Genomic DNA, 26,053 nt, shown 5'->3' with positions numbered 1-26,053 from the left:
AACCATAAGAGGGTTCGTTTAAACGTACCTGTGAGCCTCAGGAATCCAGTGGCAGAACTGAGGAAATAATCTCGGCTAGCGCTCTGGCGCAAGAGAGAAAATTGATTTTCCAAGCCCATATGGACCGACACGTCTGTCGATCAGTTCATCCACTGGAATCCCGGCAACACGCAGGTAGTCCTCCCAGATCATCCGCGTCGCCAAACTGTAGTGGATTTTAAAGGATTTACCAAGATTCGTTCAAAAGGTTAAATCTGATTTATTGTGAAACACAATACTTGCGCAAGGACTTCCTGCAAAACACAGCAAGGGTGGTTAAGTCAGAGAAGTGAAGTCAGCCTCTTCTAGCTGTGGCTTATGTACAGTCCAAACAAAGGTACAGTGTTTCCAGGATGTGATTGGCTACTGCATTGTACATGAATGGCAGGCGTGGCCAAGAGTAAAGACATGTGACATGAGAAAACAAAGAAAACAAAGGTCTGAATCAGGACGAGGAAGACTAAGGTGGGGCCCTTCTGACTTAAACAAAGAGATGAGGAAGAGCTATGCAGAGTGTGTTTACAATTACAAAGGGGGGAGAGTTGGTGTTTTACATTAGACTGAAACTGGGGTTTGCAGGGGACTTGGGGGGGAGGTGATAATTACCAGGACAAAGGTTTAAGGTGTTTGGATGTAAATTCCTGGACAACCCGCCCACTACCCATGGCTGGGAGGCAGCTCCTCTGTCTGCACACAGCAGGGATTACTCTCTTATAAGCGCTGTGCTGTTGTATTAGGCACAGTCTGTCCATACGGCGCCCTATCTACCGCCTCCCAATCACAGCGGCCGTAAGAATAGAAGCCACTATTCTTACGGCGCTGAATCTTGTTTTGGGAAATTCTGCTTTCAAAACCTAACCAACTCTTACCTAATCATAACTCTAACCATAACCTAAATATGAGGTATTTATGACTAAAATGCTTGAAATCGTTATTTCCGGCCGCTGTAAATATAGTCACTACCGTTGTATTAGCTTTAGCGGTCTATAATCCTTACATCTGGTATCTCTCTCAACTCCCTCTCTCTCTCTCTCTCTCTCTCACATAGCTCCACGAGGTCATGCCAGATTTCGACTGCCTTTCAGAGACGGACCTGGCGTGTGATGTCGTGTGCCTGGTGTATGACGTTAACAACCCACGCTCTTTTGAGTACTGCGCCAAGGTCTATAAGGTGTGTGGATTTTGACGGCCCTCATATTTAAGCGGTGACTTTTGGATTGGCTGTATTAGAGTAAGGAGATAGTAAGGCTATTATACTAGCCCTTCCCTCTCTCCACAACAGTATGTCAAGAGTCAGTGTTTTTACACCAGTCCATATTAGGGCTGCAAAAATCTGTCGGTGGACCTTGAAGCACAGATACTGTGCAAACAGTGTAGAGTTATTGTTGCGGCACCTTGAATCTTCTTGTTTTATGTGAAAGTGGCACCACAGTTAATCATCGCGATTACAATATCAGGCAAAATAATCGCAATTATTAATTTTTGTCGTCTTCGTGGAGCCCTAATCCACGTGTTTTTAGAACCAACCTTTGACCTCTCTGTGGCCTCCGGCAGCAATACTTCATGGACAGCAAGACGCCATGCATGGTGATCGCCGCCAAGTCAGACCTGCACGAGGCTCGCCAGCACTATGGCCTGACGCCGCTGGAGTTCTGCCGCAAGCACAAGCTCCACCCCCCACAGCCCTTCACCTGCAGCACGGCCGAGGCGCCCAGCAGAGACATCTACACCAAACTCACCACCATGGCCATGTATCCGTGAGTACCGTCTCTCCCCAGCACTCCGCATAGACCTACTACATAATAGAGTCTGTGCCACTTTGCCCACTCCGCCCAAGCTGGTGTTCTGAGGGCGCATCGATGGGTCCAAGTTGAAAGTGACAGGTCGTAGCAGCAAATGAGAGACGCTAGCCCAGGTTAGATTAGGTGAGAACGCCTGATCACGGAAGTCGTTACTGATTGGTGTTGCCGGGATTCTGTCACTAGCAATTAATTGCCAGGATCTGAACACCAGATTTTAGCACGAAGTGTCCCAGACCCATAGAGAGATCTGCAGCATGCAGTAACGTAGTTAGCGTAGCTTACGTAGTGTATCAGCGAAAGAGCTCTCATGGGTCTGGCGTTGAGACTATCGTGAGTACAGACCCCACCCACCTCTCCAGCCCCCACCCACCTTTCCAGCCCCCACCCGCCTCTCCAGACCCCACCCGCCTGCTCCTGCCCACCCACCTCTCCAGCCCCCACCCGCCTCTCCAGCCCCCACCCCCCTCTATAGCCCCCACCCGCCTCTCCAGCCCCCACCCACCTCTCCAGCTCCCATCCGCCTGCTCCTGCCCACCCACCTCTCCAGACCCCACCCACCTCTCCAGCCCCCACCCGCCTCTCCAGCCCCCACCCCCCTCTCCAGCCCCCACCCGCCTCTCCAGCCCCCACCCACCTCTCCAGCTCCCACCCACCTCTCCAGCTCCCACCCGCCTGCTCCTGCCCACCCACCTCTCCAGACCCCACCCACCTCTCCAGCCCCCACCCGCCTGCTCCTGCCCACCCACCTCTCCAGACCCCACCCATCTCTCCAGACCCCACCCACCTCTGCAGCCCCCACCCGCCTCTCCGGCCCCCACCCACCTCTCCAGCCCCCACCCGCCTGCTCCTGCCCACCCAGACCTAGCCTGGAAGCCAGACAACAACATTTTTTGTTTTCATGAGTGAACTTCCAGCCTCCCAGAATGATTTGAGTGGGCGGGAGTACTTGCCTTGCCAGACGAACTCCTTCATCCAATCAGCCTAACAAAACATAAATCAAACTTTTGTCTGATCCAGTCAGAAAAATGGCGAAAAAATCTTTTCTGCTGAGAAACTCCACTAGTGCATACTCTTGTTTTTCTTTAATTGTTGCTATTGAGTCTATTTCTGCAATAACTGCACTTATGGCTGTGTTTATTCTACTAGCAGACTCCTGTGGACTAGCGGACTCTTGTTGCCTCATTCTACTAGTGGACTCCTGTTGTATTTCCCGTCATTATCTACGGGAACCAATCATGGACTGGGGGCGGAACAGTAGTTAAATACAGTCTCCTGATTGGTGCCCCTCTTTCTGGGAAAACTCAAATCGTTCTGGGCGGCTGGACTTAACCATCTTATCTTGAACTATCCTGAAAAGTCCTTTTTTTTATCGCGACGAGTCTGGCTTCCAGGCTACCTCAGACCACCCCCCCGGCCTCTCGCCCCTCATGGTCCCATGTTGCCCCCCCCCCAGCATGACGTGTCCCAAATGCCCCATTAAGCGCCTCTCCCACCCTCCTGTGCAGGTTAGACCTCCCACGTTCTCTCCTTGTGTCTCTCTGGCTACAAGGCTTGGCTCAGCCTCAGTTACTGGCTAGAGACATACTAATGTTTGACGTATTTAGCTGTGTCAGCTCTGACCCTTTTGGGACAGAAATGTTATTATTAATGTTAATATTTGTGGTTCTAAGCCTAATTAATTGTGTTAATTGAAGGAGAGGAATATGACAGCTGATTCACAGTACAAGTTGATGGTTTTGTTTTGTTTTAGAGTCAAAGCCCTGCAGTCTACTGTGTAGCACTGTGTTGTTGTTTGTTTAGAGTCAAAGCCCTGCAGACTACTGTGTAGCACTGTGTTGTTGTTTGTTTAGAGTCAAAGGCTTGCAGTCTACTGTGTAGCGCTGTGTTGTTTGTTTAGAGTCAAAGCCCTGCAGTCTACTGTGTAGCACTGTGTTGTTGACTAGCCGCCAGTGCTCTTCTCCTACACACCTGGACTGGAAGATAGACCTGCTAATCAGGAAATTACACATCACTGTTAATGACTGTCTAATAGAGCTAGAGTTACTAATCAGATTACACATCACTGTTAATGACTGTTTAATAGAGCTAGAGTTACTAATCAGATTACACATCACTGTTAATGACTGTCTAATAGAGCTAGAGTTACTAATCAGATTACACATCAATGGAGGTTAATGACTGTCTAATAGAGCTAGAGTTACTAATCAGATTACACATCACTGTTAATGACTGTTTAATAGAGCTAGAGTTACTAATCAGATTACACATCACTGTTAATGACTGTCTAATAGAGCTAGAGTTACTAATCAGATTACACATCAATGGAGGTTAATGACTGTCTAATAGAGCTAGAGTTACTAATCAGATTACACATCACTGTTAATGACTGTCTAATAGAGCTAGAGTTACTAATCAGATTACACATCACTGTTAATGACTGTCTAATAGAGCTAGAGTTATGGTGCGTTCGTTTATTACTGGGAGGTGGCAAATTGCGACTTGCTACCAGGAATGATGAAATAAAACGCTGCATGAACTCGCACTTCCTCGTCGCAAATTCGGATATGTTTCTCTGCCCCCAGTTGCCGGCTGGTGTCAATATCATATCATATCATTCGCTATAGCTCGAATGCACACAGGTCGGAGGTAGGTATTTTGCCACTTGCGACTTGCCACGTCCGACCACAAACGAGTGCACCATAACTAATCAGATTACACATCACTGTTAATGACTGTCTAATAGAGCTAGTTACTAATCAGATTACACATCATTGTTAATGACTGTCTAATAGAGCTAGAGTTACTAATCAGATTACACATCACTGTTAATGACGGTTTAATAGAGCTAGAGTTACTAATCAGATTACACATCACTGTTAATGACTGTCTAATAGAGCTAGAGTTGCTAATCAGATTACACATCACCGTTAATGACTGTCTAATAGAGCTAGAGTTACTAATCAGATTACACATCACTGTTAATGACTGCCTAATAGAGCTAGAGTTACTAATCAGATTACACATCACTGTTAATGACTGTCTAATAGAGCTAGATTTACTAATCAGATTACACATCACTGTTAATGACTGTCTAATAGAGCTAGAGTTATGGTGCGTTCGTTTATTACTGGGAGGTGGCAAATTGCGACTTGCTACCAGGAATGATTAAATAAAACGCTGCATGAACTCGCACTTCCTCGTCGCAAATTCGGATATGTTTCTCTGCCCCCAGTTGCCGGCTGGTGTCAATATCATATATCATTCGCTATAGCTCGAATGCACACAGGTCGGAGGTAGGTATTTTGCCACTTGCGACTTGCCACGTCCGACCACAAACGAGCGCACCATAACTAATCAGATTACACATCACTGTTAATGACTGTCTAATAGAGCTAGTTACTAATCAGATTACACATCATTGTTAATGACTGTCTAATAGAGCTAGAGTTACTAATCAGATTACACATCACTGTTAATGACGGTTTAATAGAGCTAGAGTTACTAATCAGATTACACATCACTGTTAATGACTGTCTAATAGAGCTAGAGTTGCTAATCAGATTACACATCACCGTTAATGACTGTCTAATAGAGCTAGAGTTACTAATCAGATTACACATCACTGTTAATGACTGTCTAATAGAGCTAGAGTTACTAATCAGATTACACATCAATGTTAATGACTGTCTAATAGAGCTAGATTTACTAATCAGATTACACATCACTGTTAATGACTGTCTAATAGAGCTAGAGTTACTAATCAGATTACACATCACTGTTAATGACTGTCTAATAGAGCTAGATTTACTAATCAGATTACACATCACTGTTAATGACTGTAATAGAGCTACCCTGGTGAAAAATAAATATACTTAAGTATATTAAACTTTGGCATACTTGAGTGTACTTGCAGTCAGACTAATCATCAGTATACTTGAAGTAGGTTAATGATTAGTTAACTTAAAGTGTGACTTTTTGGGACTACTATTTTTATAATAAGTATATTAGAGTTGTAATTAAATTGCAGAAAAGCACAATTTGAAATATATTTAGTGTATTTTCATGTACTAAAGTGGAACAACTTAATTCTTACTAAATATACTTTAAGTATATGGCTGTATATATACTAATATACATGCTTGATTAGTGTAAATAAAGTGTACCTCATTTGTGTTTGAAGTACATTAAAAATGTATTGAGAATGTCTGAAAAATATACAGGTAACACACCAATAATACATTATTATTATAGTAATAATATGCTCAGTTACACTTTTGGCATATTCCAATTAATAAAAAAGTACACTTTGCTGTTAACAATCAATATACTTTGCTAATACTACTTAAATAAGGTTATACTGCAAATTGATTATCAGTACACTAAAGGCTGAATTACTTATGGGACTACTTGCCAATACTGAATGCACTTTCCAAGGGAAAAAATATGCAGATTCTGTTTGTGTCAAAATAATTTATTTATGACACAAAACAAAAAATAAATTCACAATTTAAAACGCACATCACAAACAAAATTCTGCAGGTGCTAAGATAAATGCGGACAAACGCTAAAACTAAACAGCTTCCGCTACATTTTGTATTACACCAAAAGTGTCAGAAGACTTTCTTCAAACTTTTCTGAATAAATTCTGATGAACGCCCCCCACCTCCCATTATTATAACACCCCAAGCCAAAAGAACACAAAAACAACAACATGCGCCTATTTCACTCCCACCCACTTACAGTACACTACACATTGTGTTTTGGAGAAGTGCTCGTTGTTACACTTTCTCCGGATGGCCGCTCGCACATCAGACACAGTATGTTGTGGGGATAATTGAATAGCTGCATCTGTGAACAGAACAGACAAGCAATATAAGTACATGCTTCAAGTACACTTGATTGAGAGTACACACAAATATACTAAGATTTAGGCCCGTTTCATACTTGACGTTAGCAACGCAAGCTATGTTATGACGCAAGTTCTGCAATGCGACACAGAGCTTGCGTCCTTGTGTATTGTCAGATGTAATACATCTGAAGTTCAACAGGGCAAATAGGTCTATGGACAAAACCATTTGGCCGGAAGAATTCCGTTGCTTTTCTTCTTCCATCTTGTTCTGGGTGAAAACCATTTAGCTTCTCTATCGGAAACGCGAGGAATTGCACTTGTGCTAGCGTCAAGTGAAAAATTTTGGCATGACACACGCAAGGACACAAAGAAACCTTGCGTAGCCTTGCAGAGCTTGCGCTTATGTAGCTTGCGTCGAGTATGAATGGACCCTTCAAAGTGGCAATCTCAAGGATTTCCTCAAACCTGATATCAGGTTTTAGCTCTGTTAGCTTTTTATTCTAATTCTTTAATTTGATGTCAAATCCTTTATTTTACCAGATAGGCATCATTGAGATTGAAATCTCTTTTCCAAGAGCGATCTGGCCAAGAAGGCAGTAGAAACAGTTAAAACAATTAAAATAAAATATAACATAACAGACAATACAGATAGACATACTTTCAAAGCAAGTTACAAGATGTCAGACACAGGTGTGACCTAGATTCATTGTCTTTTAAAATGGATTTAAATTCATCCAGTGTAATTAATCCTGGCAATTTCAGGTCCTTCTGTAATTCGTTCCAAGCCGTTGGAGCAGCATATTTAAAAGCCTTATTTCCCAATTCAGTTCTTGCTCTGGGAATCACCAGCTGAACAGTATCTTGGGATCGTAGGCCATGATGATGTTGCTTAATGCACATGAAAACACCTAGATAAGAGGGTACCAGTCCAATCAAAGCTTTATACACAAAGGAGAGCCACCATGAATGCCTGCGGGTGGATAGAGACGGGCAATTTGCAGTGGATGTGTTTGTGTAATTGTAATGTGTTTTTTGTTTGTGGATTACAGCCCTGGGACCATGACGGAAATAAGTGTTTACACTTTCTCACGTTATTCTTTGGATCCTCTGGATCCTAGTTGTGTCTTTTAAATCCATCAATAAAATCCATCAATCTATCAATTCTTTGGCTCCACCTGTTGGCAACAAACGGCAAAACTGAGTTTTTTTCCAGAGTTCAGAATTGGAACTTGTTGCAAAGCTCTTTGAAATTTAGCACTCTCCCCACTTTGAATCAGTTTAAGGCCATGATCAGAGACTCTTGTGTGTCCTCATGTATATGTTTTAATTAGCTATGACTGTGTTTTTTTTTATATTATTGCCTTTGTGTTGTATGTGTTGTGCACTCGGCCCCACCAAAAATGAGGGTCTCCCTCAGTTGGGCTTCCGAATTTAAATAAAGGTTTGAAATTGAAAATTCGAAACCAAACACGACCCACTCAACCTCTGCTGAATATCACTAGACACCCAATTCATAAAATCTGAGAATGCAGCAAATGGAAAGGATTACATGAATGGGGAATAATCGCTGATAGATAGTGGTTAAAGGGACATATGAAAATCCTCAAGACTACCACTTTAAGATACTTATAGCATAATTATTTTCACCAGGGAAGGTCACGCAGTATATTCATACATTTTCTTTTATTTTGACTAGTGGGAAATCCTGTATTGAACTAATACTAAATCAGGATTAGTAGTGAGGAGTTGAATCAGTTTGTATGTGAATATTGCTATCCCTCCACTGTCCAACATATATTCAATAATTACTTGTGATTTTTTTCCGATGGCCATGTGATCCTTCTGCTATAAAAATCACAGAAGAGTAACAAAACATACCTGTTATGGCCTGCACTTTGGCAACGTCCAACTGCTTTTTTGGGAGGGCTCCTTTCCCCGTCTTCCCAGTCAGGGTGAACTCTGCAAGGGCTTCCTTAGTGAACCCCAGGACAGCCAGCTCCTGGGCAAAAATGGACATCCGTGACCTGTTAAGCCTCTGGAAGGCCCTCTTTGGAACAGTCACTCCGCTGCCAGCCAAGTGGTGCTGTATATAAGGGGGGTAGGGGGTTGTGGGGGGATTATCAATTGAACAAATTAATTAGTTGTGAGATCCATACCTATGAGGAATTAATACATTATCTAAATAGGAAAACAGTGTGCGTAATTCCACCTTTACTTTGGAAAACACTGCTACAAGTCTGTATAACACTGTGGAGTGGTATGACAATGGTGTGGAGGTTCCCTAGCCCGGTGAAACCATCCTGATCTTGTGATCTCACATTCTGTTCACTCTGCATATCAGTCTGGCTACGCTCACTAGGAACCAGTTTTCTCCGATCAGAAAATGATAGGGCCAATTAGCGTCCGCGTCAGCTATGGGCGTGGTTTACAGTAGGTGTGTCAACAGCCTGTGATAGACAGACAGATTCATCACCTGCTAGGGTTTTTTGAAAGTGCCTGCCTGTTTCCAATGTAGAGTTCCCAGATGGTTGAGTAACAATGTGTAACAACTATCTGGTTAGTTGAGTCAGGCTGGCTGAGTCAGGTTAGAGGTTCCCACTGACAGCAAAATAATTTGCATGACGGATGTACACTTTATCAATGACCCATTTTAACACGAACACCAGATGATGCTGGCAAACACAAAAGGTACATAGTTCAAATGTAACATTCTAAACATCCACAAATGAAATATGACTGTTAGGTAATACATAGATACATTCATCCCTTAATTATAACATACTGTACCATTTCAATTTCACTGTCCACAGAAAGAGATGATGACATTGCAGATGAAGGGGTTCCAGGCGAGGGCATCAATGCCCGGACACACTGTACACACTCCTTCATTAACTTCATCATTTCCGGAAGGTCTAGGTGAATTAAATAACATGTGGGAAAACAAAGTTAGGTTTGTTTGATATAGTTAGTGTATGAGCTGTGTCAGTGGGACAGGACCGATGAATAAAATGTGAAAGATGGCCAGTGGTAGAAGGATAATAGTGCAGATAATTGTAAAACACAACATTCCCATGATCAATCAATCAATCAAGCTTTATTTATATAGCGCATTTCATACCCAGAGGCAACACAATGCGCTTTACAGAGAACAAGGGAGGTGGGCAGACATCCCACCCCTACATATCCCAGAGGGAAGCAAAAAATATAGTAATCACCCGGGGGCCAGATAAGTGAGCTGTAAAAATTCTTCCCTGACCCCTCTCAACGAGGCGATCGAGCAAGCTCCTGGAGTATGTTTGTCTACCGGCTAAGAACATTTATAGAGCAATTAATAACATTAAATTACATTTTCAGAGTAAGAGAGGCTAATAACATCATAGGAGAGACATGGCAAACATTGGTGTATGTCTGTGTGTGCATAAATGTGCCTGGGCCCAGATAGAGGCAGGGGTCAGGGGTAGGATCGGGGTAGGAAAAGGATACGGACCCGGGTTAGGGTGAGGGGAAGGGGATCTGAGCCCAGGACTGGTGTATGTCAGTGTGTGTGTGAGTGTGCCTGGGTCCAGGTAGAGGCAGGGTTCAGGGGTAGGGTGGGGGTAGGAAGAGGATACGGACCCGGGTTAGGGTGAGGGGAAGGGGAAGGGGGTACTGGGCCCAGGCCTAAGGCCGGAAGTGGACTGTTGTATGTCTGTGTGTACGTGTGTGTGTGTGTTAACTAATTTGCTACGACATCTGCAGCAGACACAGGGGTATCTATCGGACTCAGGGTGGTCTGCTGATGACAGTGGGGCATCCACTGGACCTGGTTAGAAGATAGGAGGGAGAGAGAGAGGCACTAGGGAGAGGGGAGGCAGAACAGGGTTAGTAGCACACGGAGCCATATATAGAGCAATACATTACGTCAAACTACATTTTCAGAGCAAGAAAGGCTAAGAGCATCATGGGAGAGGTGTGGCAAACACTAATGTGTGTCTGTGTGTGTGTGCGTGCCTGGGCCCAGATAGAGGCAGGGGTTGGGGTAGGGTGGGGGGTAGGAAAAGGATACGGACTCGGGTTAGGGTGAGGGGAAGGGGATCTGAGCCCAGGACTGGTGTATGTCAGTGTGTGTGTGAGTGTGCCTGGGTCCAGGTAGAGGCAGGGTCAGGGGTAGGGTGGGGGTAGGAAGAGGATACGGACCCGGGTTAGGGTGAGGGGTAGGGGGTACTGGGCCCAGGCCTAAAGCCGGAAGTGGACTGTTGTATGTCTGTGTGTACGTGTGTGTGTGTTAACTAATTTGCTACGACATCTGCAGCAGACACAGGGGTATCCATCGGACTCAGGGTGGTCTGCTGGTGACAGTGGGGCATCCACTGGACCTGGTTAGAAGATAGGAGGGAGAGAGAGAGGCACTAGGGAGAGGGGAGGCAGAACAGGGTTAGTAGCACACAGAGCCATATATAGAGCAATACATTACGTCAAACTACATTTTCAGAGCAAGAAAGGATAAGAGCATCATGGGAGAGGTGTGGCAAACACTGATGTGTGTCTGTGTGTGTGTGCGTGCCTGGGCCCAGATAGAGGCAGGGGTTGCGGTAGGGTGGGGGGTAGGAAAAGGATACGGACCCGGGTTAGGGTGAGGGGGAGGGGATCTGGGCCCAGGACTGGTGTATGTCTGTATGTGTGTGAGCGTGAGTGTAGGTGTGCCTGGGTCCAGTTAGAGGCAGGGGTCGGGGGTAGGGTTGGGAAAAGGATACGGACCCGGGGTAGGGTGAGGGGAAAGGGAACTGGGCCCAGGTCCAGGCCTAAGCTGGATGTGGACTGGTGTGTGTCTGTGTGTACGTGTGTGTGTTAACTAAGTACTACAACATCCACAGCTGACACGGGGGTATCTATTGTCTGCGGGCGACAGTGGGGCATCTACTGGACCAATGTATACAGAGGATTCACAGGTAGGTTTGAGGCTGCCTTTCTGTGTCTCAAGTTCCTAGCTAGTGATTGTAGGCTAGGTCGAAAAGGTATGTCTTGAGGTCTCGCTTGAAAACCTCCGTTGTTTCGGCCCTTCTTAGGCACTCTGGTAGGGTGTTCCAGAGGTTGGGGGCATAGAAACTAAAAGCTGCCTCTCCGTGTTTCTTGGTCCTGGCTTTTGGAACTGTTAAAAGTTCAGTACCTGAGGATCTGTGTGGTCTGTTGGGCATGTACTTAACAAGCATGTTTGAAATATATTCTGGTGAGTGATTGTGGAGAGATTTATAGACTAGTAGTAGTATTTTAAAGTCTATTCTAGAGTTGACTGGTAGCCAGTGTAGTGATTTTAAGGCTGGTGTGATGTGTGCCCTTCGTCTAGTCTTAGTGAGGACTCGTGCTGCAGCATTCTGTATCATTTGTAGCTTAGAGATTGCTTTCTTTGGTAGGCCTGATAGTAGAGCATTGCAGTAGTCCAGCCTGCTTGTGATGAAAGCATGCATTAATCTTTCGGTGTCAGCCTGAGAGAGAAAGGGTTGCACCTTGGCAATGTTCCTTAGGTGGTAGAAAGATGTCTTTGTAATATTCTTTATGTGGTTTTCGAAATTAAGATCTGAGTCAAGTATGACACCTAGGTTTTTAGCCTGGCAATTGGTGTCAATTTCCAGAGTTTTTAAGTGTGCAGCTAGTTTCTCTCTTTCAGCTTTTTCTCCAATGATCAGTACTTCTGTTTTGTCCTGGTTTAGTTGGAGGAAATTATGTGACATCCATACATTTATATCTGTAGTACACTTGACAAGGCAGTCAACCAAGCTGTAGTTACTGGGTGTTACAGAAATATAGAGTTGGGTATCATCTGCGTAGCTATGGTAGCTAATGTTGTGCCTCCTGATGACACTGCCAAGGGGCAGCATGTACAGGCTGAAGAGTAGAGGTCCTAGGATCGATCCTTGGGGCACCCCACAGGTCATAGGGATCTTTCCTGAGCTATAATCCCCGAGGGCGACGAAGAAATCCCGAGCGGTTAGTTAGGTCTTAAGCCAATTTAGGACTGGACCAGAGAGGCCAACCCACTTTTCCAGTCTTTCGATGAGGATTGCATGATCTATAGTATCAAAGGCTGCACTCAGGTCCAGGAGGACGAGAACAGAAAGCTCTTTGGAGTCAGCATTAATTCTGAGGTCATTTACAACTTTGACTAATGCCGTCTCTGTGCTATGGTGGGCGCGAAAGCCGGACTGGAAAAGGTCAAGGGTACAACTTGTAGCTAGGAAATCATTAATCTGTTTGAAAACTATTTTTTCCAGAATTTTACTCAAAAAGGGAAGGTTGGAGATTGGTCTAAAATTGCTAAAAACTGAAGTGTCTAAGTTGTTTTTCTTCAGTACGGGTCTCACCAGAGCAGTTTTAAGTATTGGTGGGAAGACACCTGTAGATAGGGAGTCATTAACAATGGATAAAATGTCATAGGATACAGAGTCAAAAATAGTTTTGAAAAAATCGGTGGGGATGGGATCCAGCAGGCATATGGAGGTTTTGAGTTTGGATACTACTTTTCTCAACATTTCTGTGTCAATCAGAGTAAACAGGCTCATATGTCCATTGCATGGAGGGAGAGGATCTGTAAACGGGATGCATGGCCTTTCCTGAGTGATATTTCTCCTAATATTCATAATCTTATCTCTGAAGTAAGCTGCAAATTCCTCACATTTAGAGGTAGAGAGCAGGTTATCAGGTGTTTTTACGGCAGGGTTTATTAGGCTATCAATTGTTGAGAAGAGCACTCTTGAATTATTTCGGTTGATAGATATCAATTTTGAGAAGTGGTCTTTCCTTGCATTTCTTATTGCTTTATTAAAAGCAGAGAGATGTTCTTTGAGAATATTATGGTGGACCTGTAGCTTGGTTTTTCGCCATATACGCTCAGAACTTCTGCAGGTTCTCTTTAGTTGATATGTTTCCTCATTTCGCCATGGAGCTTTATTATTGGTTGTGATCCTCTTCAGTTTAATAGGTGCTACAGAATCCAAGGCTGCCCTTACTCTGGTGTTAAAGGTGGTTGCCAAGTCTAATATATAGTCTAAATATTTCCTAAGGGCCCCACTTCTGGAGTTGATAAATTGTTTGTGGTCATTATTTCTCTAAAACTATCGGCTACTGCGGAGGTAAGATAACGTTTCTTGATAAAGCGCTCAGTACTACTTTTGACTTTAGGAACCAATGCAGTGAAGAAGATACAGAAATGGTCGGAGAGAGCGAGGTCACTAATAGAGGAAACAGTGATAGTCAGGCCCTTAGTAATAACTAGATCAAGGGTGTGGCCGCGGTTGTGGGTTGGCTCAGAGATATGTTGGGTAAAATCCATGGAGTTTAGGAGGTTGATAAAGTCCCTAGCTTTCGAGTCCGCCTCAGTGTCTACGTGTATGTTGAAATCTCCAGTGATGATAATCTTATCATAATTTGTTTGGATGATGGACAGGAGTTCTGAAAATTCTGTAGAGAAGGCAGAGCATTGTTTGGGAGGCCTATACACGGTTACTGCCAGAACTGGGGTGATGTGTTATATAGGCTACAAAAAACATACATTTTCATTAACTTCATTGTGCACTCGTGATGTAATTCGCGCAGGTAGTAGGGTAACATTAGATAGATGTGCGCTATGTTGCAACTCTCCTTTTTAAAAGTATAATTTTACTGTAATCGGTAGCCAAACTATAACGGGGTGAGCGGAGCGCAACACCAAGGGACGGTTTAGACCGCCCTTCGCCAAGTGTCTCTTGGCTAAGGTATAACTTGGCCAAGGAGGCTCTGGGAAACACTTCTTCGGCTCGAAGGGGAGCTAACGATGCATCTTCGCAAGATCATCGTTTGCTCGATTAGCGATGTACCTTCTGAAGCGCTGTTTCCCAGAGTCTCCTTAGCCAAGGTATAACTTGGCTACGATATGGCTCTGGGAAACAGTGCGCCATCTTAAAGGGGGAGCTAACAACGCTCTTACGATGGCGCTATGATGGCTCTGGGAAACGAGGCCCTGTCCTGTCCCTGCACTGCATTGTAATGTCAAGCTAGCTAAAGTTAGCTAGTTACCTAACGTTAGCTAGTTACCTAACGTTAGCTAGTTACCTAGCTACTGTAGCCACCATGGTAAGGCAGCTAGCTAACATTAGTGAACGTGAATACTTGAGCTAGCATGTCGGCTACGCATTTGTTCTCTAGGTCAAAATATGACTTTTTCAAATTGATACTCACCAGCTTTGTTTTCTTCGGTCCCACTCACTTCCAAACAACAGGACTTGTGCAGCCACTGTTTTTTCTGGATCCTTCCTCGTGGGACACTTGATTTCGATCCAGTTATCGTCGTCCTCGAGGTCAGGCTGGGATTTGACTTGACTGAATTGGTCTGTACCCAGAATGAGAGATGTACTTTCGACTTTTATTGTTTTGTCGAATAAATAATAGATTGCAAATTGGAACTACAACGTGTCCTCCTAGCCTGCATACGCGAGTGAGCTACGTGTCTTGTTGAGTGCAACGCGCATAGATTTATTAAACTCAAAGAAAAGGTGCGCGAAAATAGTACCAAACCGGCAGCTCTGATTGGCTGGAAGTGAGCATGAATATTTTAGTGGCCACAGAGACTTAAATATACTTGTAAAAAATATATTTGTAAAGAAGTGAAATTAAAGTGCACTTTAATGAAGCACACTAATAGTGTATTCCAAACAACATGAAAGTAAGTACACTTTGCATACGTATACTACATTACCATTCTAAGTATTTTTAATTATAATATACTTTTTAAAAGTATACTTAAGTACTCTTCTAATCAAGCTACATTAAAGTGTGCTTTCATTAAGCTAACTAATAGTGTATTAAAAAGGACTTTGAAATAAATATACTTTTCAAAAATACACTAAATTACCTCTTTTAGTATATGGTTTTTAGTACACTTTTTTAAAGTACAAAAACATAAAATTTTAAATATAATTAAAGTTAAGTATACTTTTGGTAAGTATATATAAATGGCACTTTAATTATTGCACAATTAGTATATTTATTTTTAGTACATTTAAGTTGAACTAAGTGACAACTCCTTTTAAGCACACTGTTTAAAAACACATTTAAAATATACTTTAAATTAAGTACAAAAAGGAAAGGTATACTTGTAATGAATTTGGTCAACATGAAATATATTTCCAACATACTAAAGTATACTAGTTTTTCACCTGGGTAGAGTTACTAATCAGATTACACATCACTGTTAATGACTGTCTAATAGATCTAGAGTTACTAATCAGATTACACACCACTGTTAATGACTGCCTAATAGAGCTAGAGTTACTAATCAGATTACACATCACTGTTAATTACTGTTTAATAGAGCTAGAGTTACTAATCAGATTACACATCACTGTTAATGACTGTCTAATAGAGCTAGAGTTACTAATCAGATTACACATCACTGGAGGTTAATGACTGCTAATAGAGCTAGAGTTACTAATCAGATTACACATCACTGTTAATGACTGTTTAATAGAGCTAGAGTTACTAATCAGATTACACATCACTGTTAATGACTGTCTAATAGAGCTAGAGTTACTAATCCGATTACACATCACTGTTAATGACTGTTTAATAGAGCTAGAGTTACTAATCAGATTACACATCACTGGAGGTTAATAACTGCTAATAGAGCTAGAGTTACTAATCAGATTACACATCACTGTTAATGACTGTTCAATAGAGCACAGAGTCATCACTCATCTTAAAGTCTGGTAGTAAAATCAATAGGTCTCCCGGGGCTTTTAGCTTTGCCATCTTGAAGGGATTGGAGTCAAGTCTTTGTGAAAAGCCAGTGGTCCAGAGGTGACAGCTGTAGATCCAGCACTGTGCTAATGCTGGCTCAGACCGTACCTTTAACGTCAACAATACACACTAACATCGTCAGTGAGAGTGGCAGTGTTTTAATGGTGTCAGTGGAAGTAGCAGTGTTTTAATGGTGTTAGTGGGAGTAGCAGTGTTTTAATGGTGTCAGTGAGAGTAGCAGTGTTTTAATGGTGTTAGTGGGAGTAGCAGTGTTTTAATGGTGTCAGTGAGAGTAGCAGTGTTTTAATGGTGTTAGTGGGAGTAGCAGTGTTTTAATGGTGTTAGTGAGAGTAGCAGTGTTTTAATGGTGTCAGTGAAAGTAGCAGTGTTTTAATGGTGTTAGTGAGATTAGCAGTGTTTTAATGGTGTTAGTGGGAGTAGCAGTGTTTTAATGGTGTTAGTGAGAGTAGCAGTGTTTTAATGGTGTTAGTGAGAGTAGCAGTGTTTTAATGGTGTTAGTGAGAGTGGCAGTGTTTTAATGGTGTTAGTGGGAGTAGCAGTGTTTTAATGGTGTTAGTGGGAGTAGCAGTGTTTTAATGGTGTTAGTGGGAGTAGCAGTGTTTTAATGGTCAGTTTGAGTAGCAGTGTTTTAATGGTGTCGGTGGGAGTAGCAGTGTTTTAATGGTGTTAGTGAGAGTGGCAGTGTTTTAATGGTGTTAGTGAGAGTAGCAGTGTTTTAATGGTGTTAGTGGGAGTAGCAGTGTTTTAATGCTGTTAGTGGGAGTAGCAGTGTTTTAATTGTTTTAGTGGGAGTAGCAGTGTTTTAATGGTGTCAGTTTGAGTAGCAGTGTTTTAATGGTGTCGGTGGGAGTAGCAGTGTTTTAATGGTGTCAGGAAAGGAACCTGCAGAAACGGAACCATGGAATGACTCACCCAGGCTTGCAGGGAACAGATGAGAGGTGTCATGTGTTTTGAGAAGTATGTGTTCTAACAGCTCGATTTTGTGATGACGGTTCAAGCAATTCATCTATTTATGGAATAAGTATCCTCTGCGTTGCCTCTCCTTCTTCTTTCCACTCCTTTGTGAGTCCCACCCCCATTTTCCCCAAAGCTCTACTGTAGTTGTAGTCAGTACTGTACCGGAGTACAGTAGGAGTTTTCTCCTTTTGTACCTTTTTTTGAAACTGAGAAGGAAAACAGAATGAAGTTTTGAAAAGCGGTCTGTCTGAATGAAGAATGTTGTCAGTAGTCAACGACTCTCTTCCTTACAAATCAGGTTGCATTGGAGACACACTTTCTAGGCCCCGTGGGACCTTGCCTCCTGTGTGACACTCTGACCCCACTCTTCGTGTGTGTGTGTGTGTGTGTGTGTGCGCCCGTGCGTGCGTGTGTGTGCGCCCGTGCGTGCGTGTGCGTGCGTGTGCGTGCGTGTGTGTGCGTGTGTGTGCGTGTGTGTGTGCGTGTGTGTGCGTGTGTGTGTGTGCACGCGCGTCTCTCCGCAGCCACGCCCGCCTCCGCTGCATGTGTTCCTGCAACCAGTGCAGCTTCTGCATGGGTCAGAGAACCGCCAGGTCCCAGCTACTGAGGGCTGTAAAGGCCAAACTCTACAGGGTGGTTCTACACAGGTTCTACACATTACTGTATTCCACCGTAGCGGTTTAACCTAGACTGTCCTCTCTAACTCCCGTCTATCTCCCTCTCCCTCTCTCTCTCCCTCCCTCTCTCCTTCTGGGGGGCTCTGAGAGTGACCTTTACCCCTAGTTTCTTACACTGGTGAAGGTTCTCCTCCTCTTCCCTTGTAGCTGCCCTCCCCAGTCAGGTTTTACGCTGTCTGCATATCCATGACAGAGACCAGGGACAATTCTGACAATCCTCTCAGATCTGTGCATCTACTGACTTTGCGTTGACCTTGCATTGACCCTGCATATTGGATTTTGAATTGGACCAGAAGTGGGATTCAAATGGTGTCCAGTCAGCCTTCCGCTCTTCAGTCAAACTTGAGGGCTCCACCCTGTGCTGCAGCCTCATAGGCTGTAAGAGCTCCACCCTGTGCTGCTGCCTCATAGGCTGTAACAGCTTCACCCTGTGCTGCTGCCTCATAGGCTGTAAGAGCTCCACCCTGTGCTGCTGCCTCATAGGCTGTAAGAGCTCTGTATGGTTGAGGTTAGTCTTGCTAAACCAGACTTGGAGATCTCCACCTCTGAAAATCTGGAGACATCTCAACAATTCAAGGGTTGGAATTGGGGGGCTACATCACCAAATGACTCTCGAGCGAGGCACCCCTGCTGCTCACCGCTCCCCCAGGGGATGGGTCAAATGCGGAGAACAAATTTCACACACTCAGGTGTGTGACGATCATTGGGACTTTAACCTTTAACCTTTATCGCTAGAAGTGGCGAAAACCAACGCTGCCAATCAGCCACTGCCTACATCACCAATAGTCCTCCCCCTATCTTCATCCCTAGTGAAACAAACAGATGGTGGAGAATCAAAACATTCTGCACCGCCCCATGAGGAAGGACCGCCCTAAAGATGTTTGATTGGTTATGCAATGCAGATTTTGTTTAATCTAAAAAAAAAATCCACCCATGCTTAGCAACGAAATCTGGATAATATCCTCAGTTTCTAGTTGTGCGCAGCGTTAAGAGACTGACTCGCAAGTCTGGGTTGAGGTAGAGTCAGGTTGAGGTTGAGGTAGAGTCAGGTTGAGGTAGAGTCAGGTTGATGTAAGTAAAATGTATTTATGAAGCGCTTTTCTCAGACATGATCACAAAGTGTAGAGTCAGGTTGAGATAGGTTGAGGTAGAGTTAGGTTGAGGTTGAGGAAGAGTCAGGATGAGGTTGAGGAAGAGTGAGGTTGAGGAAGAGTCAGGTTGAGGTTGAGGAAGAGTCAGGTTGAGGTTGAGGAAGAGTGAGGTTGAGGAAGAGTCAGGTTGAGGTTGAGGAAGAGTCAGGTTGAGGTTGATGTAGAGTCATGTTGAGGTTAAGGTAGAGTCAGGTTGAGATAGAGTCATGTTGAGATTGAGGTAGATTCAGGTTCAGGTAGAGTCAAGGTTGAGGTAAAGTCATGTTGAGATTGAGGTAGATTCAGGTTGAGGTAGAGTCAGGTTGAGGTTCAGGTAGAGTCAGGGTTGTGACGTTGTCTCTCGGTCTCTCTGCTCCAGCCCCTCACAGCCGTCCCTGACGCAGCGGCTCAGCCAAATCTCCGCCTCGCTGCGGCGCCTAACGCCTGTGCTGCTAGCCAGGGAGGTAACCGTGGGCCCCGCCCACCACGCTGTGCTCGTGTTGCGTTTGAGCCGATATCGAGGAGCACGTCTGTCACGCTGACTAACATCTGTGGCTCATTGGGTGGAGTGCTGAGGGCCATCATGTAGATCACTGTGAGGGACTAACGCATGGGGTATCTAACGCATGGGGTATCTCCAGGGTTGACGCTTTTAAAAAGTCGCCACACACACATGCTGCATAAGAGGCAGGTGTTGAGACTAGGGTTGCAAAATTCTGAGAATATTCACAAACTTCACATGGGAATTCCCAATACAGTAGGACCCCACTCATCCGAACTTCAGATATCCGAACCTCCCAGTCTACCGGACAGGCTTAAAAAAACGTTTTTTTTGTTTGTTTTTTTTTGCCTGCTATCTGGTTACTGGTGGGATTTTCATTACAGTACTGTACCCTACTGTGAATAAAAACAGAACTGTATGTAGACCTACATGTTGCCTGTAGGCTGTAGCCTACTGTCACGTTTCATTTCTTTGTTACTCTAATGTCGAGCGCAAAACGCAAACGAGTCTGCTGCGCGAGAGCTGCATTCCTTGGTAGCCAGAAAGTGCGTCAGCAACCTGAAGCAGAGGAGCATCGAGTCATTTTTCGTTCCCAGTTAATGGACTTCAGGAACACAGACATGTTGTGGGCATGTAGATTAGCCTACTAGACCTACTGTATTTGTTAAATAATAGCCTACAGCCTAGGCCACGTTAGCCTACATAGGTTGTTTTAGAGACTTTATTTTAGGCTACAATAGCCTAAGACACGACAACTTGTCTGTCATTTCATTTATTTATTTATTGATTATCATTTGCTCTAATTGTTCTAATGTTGGGTTGTTTTTAGGCTATACCATGTTGTTCTGCGAATACAGTAGCCTATCGATGCAGCGTACGCCTCATTTGAGAATAAAGTACTGTATTTGATCAAAGCACGCACTCAAGTGGAAATTCGGTTATTTTATTATATGCTACTGTAGGTCTATTATAGGCTAGGCTATATGAGTTTAGTTGGCTATTTGATTGCAATTTGGATGCATTTTCACAAGTAATTTAGGGTATTTATCGGTCTATTATGAGTCTATATGAAACAAGTACCACTTATTGAATTTGGTGCATTTTAACATAAGTTTCAGTCATCTGGGCATTTCAGAGATACGAACGACCTTCGGTCCCGTTGGGTTCGGATGAGTGGGGTCCTACTGTATTGTACATATTTATGGGAATTCACAGGAATTGACGGCAATAAACTGTAAAACAATTTATACCTGTTAATTCCCATAGATTTCCAGTTTATTCCTGTTAATTACCATTAATTACCATAAATTCCCATTGGGGCTTTTGGGAAGCTTGGAATCTGGAAGCTTCCCAAAGCTTTGCCCCCCGTGGATCAGAACGGTGTTTCCTATCATGTGAGGTGGATATGCAAACTGTAAATCTGCACTAAATCATCATTAGCATGGTGAGGGAGAAACACAAGCACACTCTCCGACAGCAGCGTGGTTCCGTTTCACCCCTGTTCCTTCAAGCTGTTCCTCAGCAAACCTCACAAAAGTCTGTCTGCATGTGCTGTCTGACCAGAGATCTCCTCCTCTTGACTAAAATGACCGATACTGTATAGCTAGCGGGTGGAGATTTGAGCTACTTGCATGTTCTTCTTTTTCTTTGGTTATTGAAACAGGTCAGCGTCATGTCGGGGTTAGGGTTAGGGTGGTGTAGCGGTTTAAGCATCGGGTTCCGGTGCAGCTGCCCACTGGGGGCCAGGGTTCTGCTCCAAATATGGCCGGATCCCACGGGGTAGTGGCATATCGGGCTGCCACTCCAAAGGGTGGTTAGTTTCATCCCGGTCTGGTGGGAGTCACGGTCCCAGGCTTGATAGAGTCAGGTGGCTGGCTCTTTCTTCCGGATCGCCGACCGCGGGGTTGTCCGACGGGACCCCCCAAAGCAGTGACAGGGGACACATGGACAATAGGTCGGGTGTGATTGGCTACCAAATTGGGTGAAAATGGGATCAAAATCAGGAGAGAAAAAAGGGTACATGCATGACTGATGTCTATGATGTGTTCAGTATGTCAGCGCAAGGGTGACGTGATTCTCTAACCTCATGTCTACACCCACAAGAGACGGCAATCTGAAGGGCAACTTTAGTCTGATTGCCCTCTTTACCCCCCAAAATAGGTGTCTCAATGTGGCCTTGATTGGAGCTATTGGCTATTTTCTCATATCGATCTACAGTAGTGGTTCAGTCTTTTGTGGGTTCAGACAGTTCAACTAACCACATGTTGAATGCTCTTATAAATGTTGTACCAGGGTTCTATGACCGGTATTACAGATTGACATGTTACCTCTATCAATCACATGTTCATTTCATGGTGCTCTGTTGTGTGTTGTTGTTGTTTCTCGTTTGTTTTCTTCACCCTATAGGCGTTCCTATACTCATATCTGGCTGCCTCTGTTTCTCTTCCTTTTGCATGTGTTTACATTCTGCTAACCCTCCCTGTTCTCTCATGCATGAATTGGTCTGTCTGTGCCTGCCTGCTTGTCTGTGTCTGTCTGTCTCTGACCTCAGAGCCTGCCTTGGTGCTCAGCTCAACATCGCCCCCTTGTGGAAACAGGGTAGTACAGTCCACAGTTCAGCTGCTTTTAGCACTGGAAACCAATGGCTGGTGTTTGTGTTGGGGGGGGGGTATCTCAGTGCATGGTTTGAATGGCTCACTGCTCTAGCTTTGACATGACATTTTGGTTGTACAATAGTGTGTGTGTGTGTGTGTGTGTGAGTGTGTGTGTGTGTGTGTGTGTGTGTGTGTGTGTGTGTGTGTGTGTGTATGCGTGTATTGGTTGGTGGGCAAGCTTTCAACGGCAGGTAGCTGGACAAAGGCTTGGGAGCTAGGTGTGCAGGGACCCAGGCAGGGACTCCTGGGTAATACTGTCGTGTCCCATCACATGCTGAGCTAACTTTTTTGTTGATGTTTCTTTTAAGAGAGGGTTAACAACGTCACATTAACAGCATGCCGTCAAAATATTAAACTAGACCTGGACAGCTGGGGTGGCACACACCACATCGAGTGCAGGGTCTGTGGGTTTAGATTTAGGCCTCGGCTGTCCAGAAAGATGTGACATTTAGCCTACTAAAGCAGAATTTAATTTTTGGCAGCATTTTATTTCTGTCAACATATAGGAAATGTGTTGCCAGAATGAATATCATCTCTGGGACATGAGGCCATGACTCACGGGGCCCCAGTGTTCACCCAACCATCTGTCAAGGCTGTTTCAGTGTGGTGTGTTTCAGAGGGAGATGAGGTGTGTTTGTGTATATTTGTGGCTTGTCCTGCAGTGTGTATTGCACCCAGGTGTGGTTGGGTGGTGTGTTTTGGTCTTTTTGGTCCCGGGTGGTGGCGACCGAAGTGGCCCTTCTGTGTGTGTGTGTGTGTGTGTGTGCGTGCAGCAGGTGCACACCGTCACTAACCTAGAAGAGCCCATCCACATGCAGTCTTCTGGACACCCATATGAACCCCCGCACAGGTAACACACAGGAGGTGTGTGTGTGTGTGTGTGTGTGTGTGTGTGTGTGTGTGTGTGTGTGTGTGTGTGTGTGTGTGTGTGTGTGTGTGTGTGTGTGTGTGTGTGTGTGTGTGTGTGTGTGTGTGTGTGTGTGAGTGAGAGAGAGAGAGAGAGAGAGAAAGCGAAAGACAAAAAGTGTGAATGAGAGTGAGAGGTTGATTGAGTAAGAGCATGGTAGTGTGCCAGGCTGTAGTGTGTACTGCTGGCCAAGGAGCACTTCTCAGTGATTCCATTAGCTTGTTTATTCTTTTGTTTGTTTTATGACTCTTTTTTCAATGTTGGGATTTTCATGGTTTCCCCCCAGTGTATTTGTCTTGAGGTCAACTGCCAAGTGTATAAGGTGGAGTGGCCACGCCCTCTCCTAGCAGCTGAGGTGCTGCTGTCCCTGTCGAAAGTACAGAGGTGTGAGGTCTGGTCTGGGCACGAATTCACCACTGGGCCAGTCCGGTCTGGTCTGGTCTTCCTGCTTGTTGAGAGGACTGGTGTTGGTGGCTAGGGTGCTGATGGGAGGCGTTCCTCCCAGCCCCTCTCTCTCTCTCTCTCTCTCTCTGTCACTCAATTCCTGCTTCTCTGCATATCCTCCACCTGCATCTGCTCTGTCTCACTGCTAGGGAGTCCCTTTCTAGAAACTTTTTTTTTTCCTGATTTCCCGATAAACTAAGCAGTCAAGTCCCCCTCTCTCCCTCTCCCTGCCCACCCGGCGCTCTCTCCAAAGTCCGTTGCTCCATCTCCCCTCACGCCGTTTGCTTTGATCGTGTCAACGTCAGGTTTGGGCAGCATGACTAACCAAAGGTGGCCCCGCCTCCTTGTCACTAGGGGGCAAATAGTGGCTCATTGTTCCTTTGTTTCTCTCTGGAAGCCATTTTCAGGAAGTTCCCTGGCTAAGAGAGTGTGACTTTGGTTTGTCATCTGTCAAACAGATCCTCGTCGTCATTTAGCAAATAGAAAAATGGCTACATTGTTGTTTGATTCAACGTTTGTGCTACTTTCTCCCCCCTTCCTTAACTCTCATTCTCTCTCTCGTCCTAACTGCTCTCTCTCTCTCTGTATCTCTCTCCTCTGTATCTCTCTCTCCTCTCTCTGTATCTCTCTATCCTCTCTGTATCTCTCCTCTCTCTGTATCTCTCTCTCTATATATATATTTCTCTCTCTGTATCTCTCTCTCCTCTCTCTATCTCTCTCTCCTCTCTCTGTATCTCTCCTCTCTCTGTATCTCCTCTCTCTGTATCTCCTCTCTCTGTATCTCTCTCTCTCTCTCTCTGTATCTCCTCTCTGTATCTCTCCTCTCTCTGTATCTCTCTCTCTGTATCTCTCTCTCTCTGTATCTCTCTCTCTCTGTATCTCTCTCTCTGTATCTCTCTCTCTCTGTATCTCTCTCTCCTCTCTGTATCTCTCCTCAGACATATGGCTCAGGCGGACCTGAAGAGCGGTACGTTCTGGCTGAGGGCCAGCGTGGGCGCCACCGTGTTCGCAGTGTTGGGCTTCGCCATGTACCGAGCTCTCCTCAGACAGCGATGATCAGCCCCTCCACCCTGGTCCCTCCTCAGTCCTTCTGACCTCCCTCTGTCCCTGGAAGACCACACAACAGCCCGCCCTAATCCCACCATTGACCGGCCCACCTGACCCAAGGCCCCCCATCCCGACCCGAGCCCCATGGCCCCCTGGGAGAGGACACACAAGAGAAATCATAGATGCATTTTATATATTTGGAACTGAACTGAGTGTCATTTTGCGACTTTGTTTATTTGATTTGTTTTGAGGGGGGGGCGGGGGGTCAGCTCGTGTGCATTACCATCACCATCACCATGGGCATTCTGGGATCTATTGCTCTAGTCTGTTCTTGGGTTTTTCTCCAGGTCAGACAGTGGTAGTTGCTGGCTGTTTTCTAAATAAATGGTAGCTAGTTAACCCAGTCCTTTTTCTCAGGTCAGTATTAGCTAGCTGGTTGGACCCAGACCAAAGGAAGCAGAAGGCAGCCACACACAGGACTCACTTCAAAAGGGATTGAGCAATGTTGTTTATAGATGTGTATATATTATACTACTGGGGTGCTACTTAGAGTAGGAGTAGCCTACCTGGTGATGAGCTCACCATAAGAACAAGGCTTCCCACAGTCAATAGAGGGTTCAGCAATTCACATAATGTAGACGGTACCTACCAGAGGAGCTACCAATCAAAGACATTTGGAACTTCAGACAGGTCATGGGTTTCGTGCACGTTTCATCGGTATTAATTTATTAACCTTTGGGTTTTGTTTTTTGTGTATGTCTGAATGGTTCGCTCGGCATGACATGGAGTAGGCACTGGCACTGCAATGGATTTTCCTTGTATTTTTGTATCTAGTATTATCAAAGCTGTCTTTACTATTATTGTCAGCGCTATATGTTTCTTTTATTTTTCCTGTTTCAAATAGAGCTTTTCCCCTGATAATATTTTTATGAAGTTGGATACCACGTGGTATCCAGTACTGACTATCGGGCTTCTAGAAGATCGTTATTAACTCCCATTCTGTGCACATCTCCCACCGTAAACCATGGAACTGTTTCTCATAACTGACTTTTCCAGCATTTACAATAAAGAACTGTGTGATCCGACATTTATGGGCTCTTATTGGTTTGATATGGACCGTATCTGAACCAGCTTGCTTTGATTTCTCATAAGATAATCCACCTTCACACCTATAGGGATATCGAATGCAGTGTGTCCCGAATTCCCTCTTCAACATACAACAGAAGTTAATTTTATTTAGCGACTGGCATTCAAACTATACAGAACTCCAACACAGC

At 44.5% G+C, this 26,053-nt stretch overlaps 1 protein-coding gene across 1 annotated transcript in view; it reads left to right on the top strand.

Annotated features, from left to right (window-relative positions):
- Positions 1-25,833, top strand: part of rhot1a (ras homolog family member T1a) — a 43,479-nt gene extending 17,646 nt beyond the window's left edge. The window contains exons 17-19 of the mRNA XM_084438474.1: positions 1,088-1,210; positions 1,594-1,796; positions 24,668-25,833. Coding sequence (XP_084294600.1) covers positions 1,088-1,210; positions 1,594-1,796; positions 24,668-24,785 — 444 coding nt within the window. The 3' untranslated portion in view covers positions 24,786-25,833. The remainder of the gene's footprint in view (positions 1-1,087; positions 1,211-1,593; positions 1,797-24,667) is intronic.
- Positions 25,834-26,053: the final 220 nt, after the last annotated feature.

The sequence above is a fragment of the Borostomias antarcticus genome (genome assembly GCF_949987555.1).
Source record: "Borostomias antarcticus genome assembly, chromosome: 5".
NCBI lineage: Eukaryota > Metazoa > Chordata > Actinopteri > Stomiiformes > Stomiidae > Borostomias > Borostomias antarcticus.
This window is presented reverse-complemented; position numbering and strand designations above follow the sequence as displayed.